This window comes from Clinocottus analis, unplaced genomic scaffold (genome assembly GCF_023055335.1).
Source record: "Clinocottus analis isolate CAN_PGR_092001 unplaced genomic scaffold, fCliAna1.0.p SCAF_20, whole genome shotgun sequence".
Classification (NCBI taxonomy): domain Eukaryota; kingdom Metazoa; phylum Chordata; class Actinopteri; order Perciformes; family Cottidae; genus Clinocottus; species Clinocottus analis.
Window position 1 is genome coordinate 10,022,162 of NW_027175932.1, and position 6,346 is coordinate 10,028,507.

The window sequence follows — 6,346 nt, forward strand, 5'->3', positions numbered from 1 at the left end:
GCAACAAAAAACGTGAGAGATTGTGCTACAAACGGAACTTTCCCATCCAACCATAAACTCTCCGTCTCTCTCTCTTTTTTCTTTCTCTCTCTCTGCAGAGCTGCGGAGGAAAGGGGAGGGGAGAAGCAACTCAGAATTGCCGCCACGTGCGCTCAAATCAAATGCCTGCTTTATTGTAATAACTTTGTCCGGATTGGTCCAAATACAAAACACGGTATTTATATACGACATCTAATTGGTCGCCGTCTCCGAGCGCTCGTGAACACAGCTCAAAGCTCCCAGACAAGGGATTCTTGGGCGTCTAGTACTATGAGAAAGTAGTGCGCGGGGGGAAATCATTATTCGGATTGCATTTTCGACTAAAAGTGCGACCAAAATCACAACACGTGCCAAGTGCATGCGTCTAAACGTGTGCTGGGGGAAAAGTTGCGAATTTGCGCCGGAGTTAAGGGAGCGTGTCGACTTGTGTTGGCCGCGGAGGGATACCTCCGTCCCACTGCGCGTCAAAATATTGGCTCTGGGAGACCGCGCCAAAGCTCAGACAGCGGCCACTCTTCGGGATAACAACACGCTGCGGAGGCCCTTTAAACTCACTCCACTGTTGATACGGCCACCGCGCGCATCAGCGTCCGGTTGTGTGCATCTCTCCAGAGGACTGTTTTCGTTCACCGTGCTTGAGTCGAGACTCCAAAAGTCCGGTTTCATGCCGGTTTTTCGGGAGGCGGTTAACGACTTCGCGGTCGTGAGACGACTTTAGACGGGCGCGGCGCGGCGGAGTTGGCGCACTGCTGGACTGGATATATTTATACATCGCTCTCTCGATAAGACGGACCGCTCGCATCTCCCCTGACTGCGTTTGTGCTGCGGACTTTTCAACAGAGTGAATCGGGATCTACACCGTCTCCGCCGGCTTCCTCAGCGGGAATATGTTGTTGTCAAAGTTTGGTTCATTTTCGCACATTTGCAACCCTTCAAGTATGGACCACCTACCAGTGAAAATACAGCTCCCGCCGGGTAAGTTGCAGTTACTGAACGCCTCCTGTTCCCCACCTTAACACCTACATGTATTAAACCAGCAGTGGTTGAGAATCGTATATTTACTTGGATTGATCCATTTTGGAGTACGCTCGTAGAGCCAGTGAACTGACAGCCTGACCTGGCGCACGAGCTGCGAGTGTTATTGCATCCCTCTCATACCCCTGCCTCCCTTTCACCTGCAGTCAAAGTGGAGAAGGAGCCTTTCGAGAAGGTCTACCAAGTGGGATCCGTGCTGGGCAGCGGAGGATTCGGGACTGTGTACGCCGGCAGCCGGATCTCCGATGGCGCACCGGTAAGGATCTGAGACGGGGGTCTGTGGGTCTTGGCGTGTTTTGATCTCGCATGTGCCGCCATGGGAGCCGGGGCTCGTTTCGCCACACTATTCGCAATTATTTTTGATGTTATGTTCATATTTGTATTTCGTTTTATTTCAGGTTGCTGTGAAACATGTGGCAAAGGAGAGGGTGACCGAGTGGGGCACAAATGTAAGTAGTCATCCCCGATCTGTGGTTTGTTTTGGTCCACCCCCCCTCCCCGAAACACACACACACACACCCCACGCCTGCTGCGGGGTGGGGGTGGGGGGTGTTGTGATTGTTAATAAAGGCAGAATATTTGCATTTCCTCCCAACGTATTTTGTTTTAATAAACCCCATCGTGTTTTTTTTTCGGGCACAGAACGGATCCATGGTGCCTCTGGAGATCCTGCTGCTGAAGAAGGTCAGCTCCACGTTCCGCGGAGTGATCAAGCTGCTGGACTACTACGAGCGCGCGGACGGCTGGCTCATCGTCATGGAGAGGCCGGAGCTCGTCAAGGACCTTTTCGACTTCATCACGGAGAAGGGCGCCCTGGACGAGGACACGGCGCGGGGCTTCCTCTGCCAGGTCCTGGAGGCGGTGCGACACTGCTACAGCTGCGGCGTGGTGCACCGGGACATCAAGGACGAGAACCTGCTGGTGGACCTGCGCACCGGGGAGCTCACGCTCATTGACTTTGGCTCGGGGGCGCTTCTCAAGGACACCGTGTACACCGATTTCGACGGTAAGCGGCCGCCACCTCGCCCCGCGTGCCATTAACGGCTCTTCTAATCAGCGTCAGGTGTGCGTTAGTTTAGCTTTTTTTCTTTCTTTTTTTTTGATGTCACGCGCCCGAGCGCGCGCATACCCGTGTGGGCTCGGGGGTTGCGCTCGCCCTTGATGTGCCGCCGCGCTATATTCAGACACGGAGGCGTTCACGAGGCTGTGACGCAGTGGTCTGTTTTTGGTCGAGGGTTTTCCTCGCCGAGGGTCTCGCGGCTCGTCATTTAATTTCGGATGTAAAAATCGATGCTGCCAAACGGAAAGCTCCAGTGTTTTTTGTTATTTTTAATCTGAACGTGTTGTGGCTCACAGGCATGACTCACGGTTTATTCATCCTCGCAGTGGCTGTTTTTATACTTTCTTTTTTTTCCCTTCCTTATCTGTGACTCATCCCTGCCTTGTGAGATGAGGTGTACTTTTCTGTTTCCGGTTGTTATTCTGTTCGTAAAGCTTGAGTAACAGTCATAGTTTGTGGGTATTAGGTCAGTGCCACGTAACATCTGTTTGTTGTGAAACCCGAGTCGTTGGTTCACGTGATGGGCTCACATTGCCCTTTTTTTTGTTTGGTTTCCAAGTTCCTCCCTCCAGAAGGGAGGGAGGAAAAGAGAAGGAGGGAGGGAAAGAGAGAAGGAAGGAGGGAGGGAGGAGACGCAGGCAGGTCACCCAGTTTGTGTTTTGTGGCTTAAGGAAGATGGAAAGCATTTGTGCAATGACTCAGCCATTTTAGACACAGACACATTAATTATTTTTCTTTTTTTTTATTCAATCGCTCTCCAGTTCCCACATTTCAACCTCTGGTCCCCTCTAGATTCACTACTACACTCATGAAATGACTCATTTTTCACTGGTTCATGCTTGATTTACATATAATACTCACCTCCACGCTTTTCTCTCCCCTATTTACGCTGCAGGCACACGAGTGTACAGCCCACCAGAGTGGATCCGCTTCCACAGATATCACGGACGCTCGGCGACGGTGTGGTCGCTAGGCGTGCTGCTGTACGACATGGTGTGCGGAGACATCCCCTTCGAGCAGGACGAGGAGATCCTCAGAGGGAGACTGTACTTCAGGAGACGGGTTTCAGCCGGTGAGTCCACCGCAGCAACGCACACGTTGACTCTGTTGCCCTCTAGCCACGGCAACCGGTACAGCCCCACAACCTCCTGCTTCCACTAGATTATGAATCGGGTTACAGCGGAGGAATGCCTCGCAGCTGTAGTGGATTACCCGCTGAAATGGCTGGTTTAGAGATTTACGATTTGGTAACCGAACATTTTTAGCTGTTATGAATTTGTAACAATGTTGTAGATCCACACAAATCCCCGTGCGGTGCCTTTCAGAGCCTGACACTGACACTGTCTCTGTTCCTCCTTCTCTCCAGAGTGCCAGCAGCTGATCAAGTGGTGTCTGGCCCTGCGGCCCTCAGACCGGCCCACCCTGGAGCAGATTTGCGACCACCCGTGGATGAGGGCGACAGCGGAGTCCCCCAAGTCGCAAGAGGAGCCGGCCGCCAGCGAGATCCGCCTCAGGACCATCGACACAGACTCTTCGTCAAGCACAAGCTCGAGCAAGGAGAGCCTCTGAGGGCGGCTCTGATGGACCCAAAAGACTTTCTGGGGTGGGGTTACGGGGGTTGAACGTGGACTCGAGGCCGGCAGCCTGCAGCCCGACTGGCCCGTCAGCAGCTGGGCACTTGTCACAGCTGGTCCGGCAAGAAAAATGTACTTTACTTTTCCTCTTTTGTAGGGAATTTCTAATTTATTACTATTTGTTCTTCCTTATCTTATTTTATCCCATCCGCCCCCTCCCCCCTTTTTTTTCCCCTAGTTAATTATACTCGTTTCCTAATCGGGAACATTTTTTCTGTTTGGGTGGTCTTACCAGCACTATTTATTTCCCCCCCCTTTTTACCTTTTTATTTTACTCGTTTTGTTACTAGGCTGGTATATGCAGCTGGCAAGGCCCTCCTATTCAGACATGGCTGCTCTCATAGAGCTTGGAGAAAACCTTTTTATTTAAATGTTTTGATTTTGATTTTGTAGTGCCTTTTTTTTGGAAAGCTGCTTTTCTCGAAGGGGAGGGGGGGCTTTCGTCAACAACTCTGTTTTTGTTTTTTGGGGGATTTGCCCCATGGCCTGGTGACTAAGTTGCATGTGATGGAAGGAGGGTGAAAGTTAGGCTGTGTTTTTAAAAAAGAAAAAAAGATGTTGTCCCCTCTCCATCACTGTAAGCCAACCAGCCCCAAGCCAAGAGGCCAAGATAGCATTAGATCGGAGAGAAGGAGGTGGGGGGCTCTTCCTGACAATGGAATACTTGAAAAACACTCGACTCAACTCTGTGTCGCTCTCTTTAACGCTGCTCACTCACTCTATAGCCTGAACAGGTGTTTGGAAACTGGATCCTGTCTCTTCTGAATGTCTACAAAATGTCAACACACACACCTACCCCTCCGCCCCCACCTTTTTCTCCCCCTCCTCCCCTGTTGCGGGGTGTTTGGCCCTCTTGACTTTTTTATTTTTGCCTCCTGCCATCTCACTGCTTGACACTACATGGCCCCCACCCTGGCCTCCCTCAGGGTTTGGGGTGTGAAATGCACAATCAATGCAATATTCATGGACTCAATTATGTATTTTTTAAACAAATATTGTACAACTGTTTTTTTTTTTTTGTGTGTGTACATTATTTTTTCCCCCCAGTTTGCATTTAATTTATTTGTAAACATGTAGACATTCCACACTCTGTGGCTATTTATTTATTTATTGTCTTTGCTTAAAATCCCCTCAAAATTTTGCATATCCTACTTGGCCTTTGGTTTGCATTCCTATAACTTATTTTTACATTTCCTACGTGTTTTCTTTTTTTTTTTTTTTTTGAGATGTGGAGGATGCACTGAAGCAGTTGTCGATGTAAAGCGGAATAAAACAAGTTTACTTAAATTTGAACAGAGCATTTGAATGTTATTTAACTACTTTACAAAAAGTCTTTTGGTAATGTTGAATGGCTAACTATCGGAGAAATCCATCTGCTTTCTGTACTGTCAAGTTTTGAGTTCAACGGAAAGCTAAACATCGGGTGGAGCGGCTTTCGTAGTGGTCACATAGCCTCATATTGGAGACCTTTTCAGTTCAGCTGTGTGACTTGTGGCTGTGAAGGATGGATATTGCTATTTTTTGATACAAAAGTTTCAATTAAACTCCCATTTTTATGTACAGAAATAAGTCTGGTGTCTCGATCATTTTGCACATAACGTGTTGCAGCTGCACAAGTTTGAATCCTCTACATATTTGGTAGAATCAACACACAAGAGCAAGATCTTTAAGATTCACGGCAGGGAAATTTGATAGACATTGCATCACGCAGTTTGTAAATGAAGTCTCAACACCTCACGCACACGTTAATGAAACACTCAGCCAATATTGTTCCTCATCACCGGCCCCTTGGGAGGCTAATACATGCATTTCCAATATAGCACTTGGTTCATTTGCACTCGTCTATAGAAGTAATAACATGAGAACACGTGACGTGACTGAGGAGGAACCATCAGCCGGATGACAAGCCGCAGCAGCCGCAGGGCTAATAAGAGACAGATGTGTCTCTGGTGGGAAGAGTGATGCTGGCATGACGGAGGAAGAGAGATCGGTGACGTCGTACGCCGTCACACACGTGCAGCTATTTAAAATATATAACGACTTGCTTCACTGTTTGGAGCTTCTTGCTCGCCCACCTGACGGCACGACGACATCCTTCAGTCTGCCGCTGGATGCAGGGAGGCCGTGTGATTAGCAGGCTGTGCATCTACACACTGTTTAGTGTGTGTTTGTTTTGTCTGGGGAGGTGCTGCCCCCTCTGGTGAGTCAGGGACATTGTCTCCTGTAGTACTTTTTTTCAAATTTTTGAAACAATCACTATGGATTCCTTCTGTAAAGATCACGATTATTGTTGTCGCCACTAATGTTAATAATGTATTTTTCTTTACAAGACATAAGTAGGTGATTTGGGGCGACGGAAACCTGAACCACTCTTACAGCAGTAGCTTCTGCAGACACGGACACATGTTCAATGATGCTTTACCGGCTGCTACCAATTCCAGTGGAGTGGAGACAGATGCACATGTGAGGACTTCATTAAATCTTCTCAGGGATATCATTTTCTGATGAAGAGGTTGATTAGTGTGCCTCGGGTAGACTTCCTTTTCTTTAATTGGAGCAGCTAAGTTAGGATCCAGTA

General features: G+C 48.7%; 1 protein-coding gene across 1 annotated transcript; it reads left to right on the forward strand.

Annotated features, from left to right (window-relative positions):
* The first annotated feature begins 552 nt into the window (after window positions 1-552).
* LOC137791592 (serine/threonine-protein kinase pim-3-like) lies at window positions 553-5,061 on the forward strand. Its single transcript, XM_068586651.1, has 6 exons — window positions 553-1,014; window positions 1,221-1,330; window positions 1,473-1,523; window positions 1,717-2,080; window positions 3,030-3,206; window positions 3,501-5,061. The coding sequence occupies exons 1-6, from the start codon at window positions 927-929 to the stop codon at window positions 3,701-3,703; spliced, it is 993 nt and encodes a 330-aa protein (XP_068442752.1). The 5' UTR covers window positions 553-926; the 3' UTR covers window positions 3,704-5,061.
* The last annotated feature ends 1,285 nt before the right edge of the window (window positions 5,062-6,346 follow it).

Bases quoted from the DNA above. Each gene is read 5' to 3' on its own strand.
- LOC137791592 (XM_068586651.1), top strand. From the start codon at position 927: ATGTTGTTGTCAAAGTTTGGTTCATTTTCGCACATTTGCAACCCTTCA. The intron at 1,524-1,716 runs GTAAGTAGTCAT...TTTCGGGCACAG, and splicing joins TGACCGAGTGGGGCACAAAT to AACGGATCCATGGTGCCTCT. The intron at 2,081-3,029 runs GTAAGCGGCCGC...TTTACGCTGCAG, and splicing joins CGTGTACACCGATTTCGACG to GCACACGAGTGTACAGCCCA.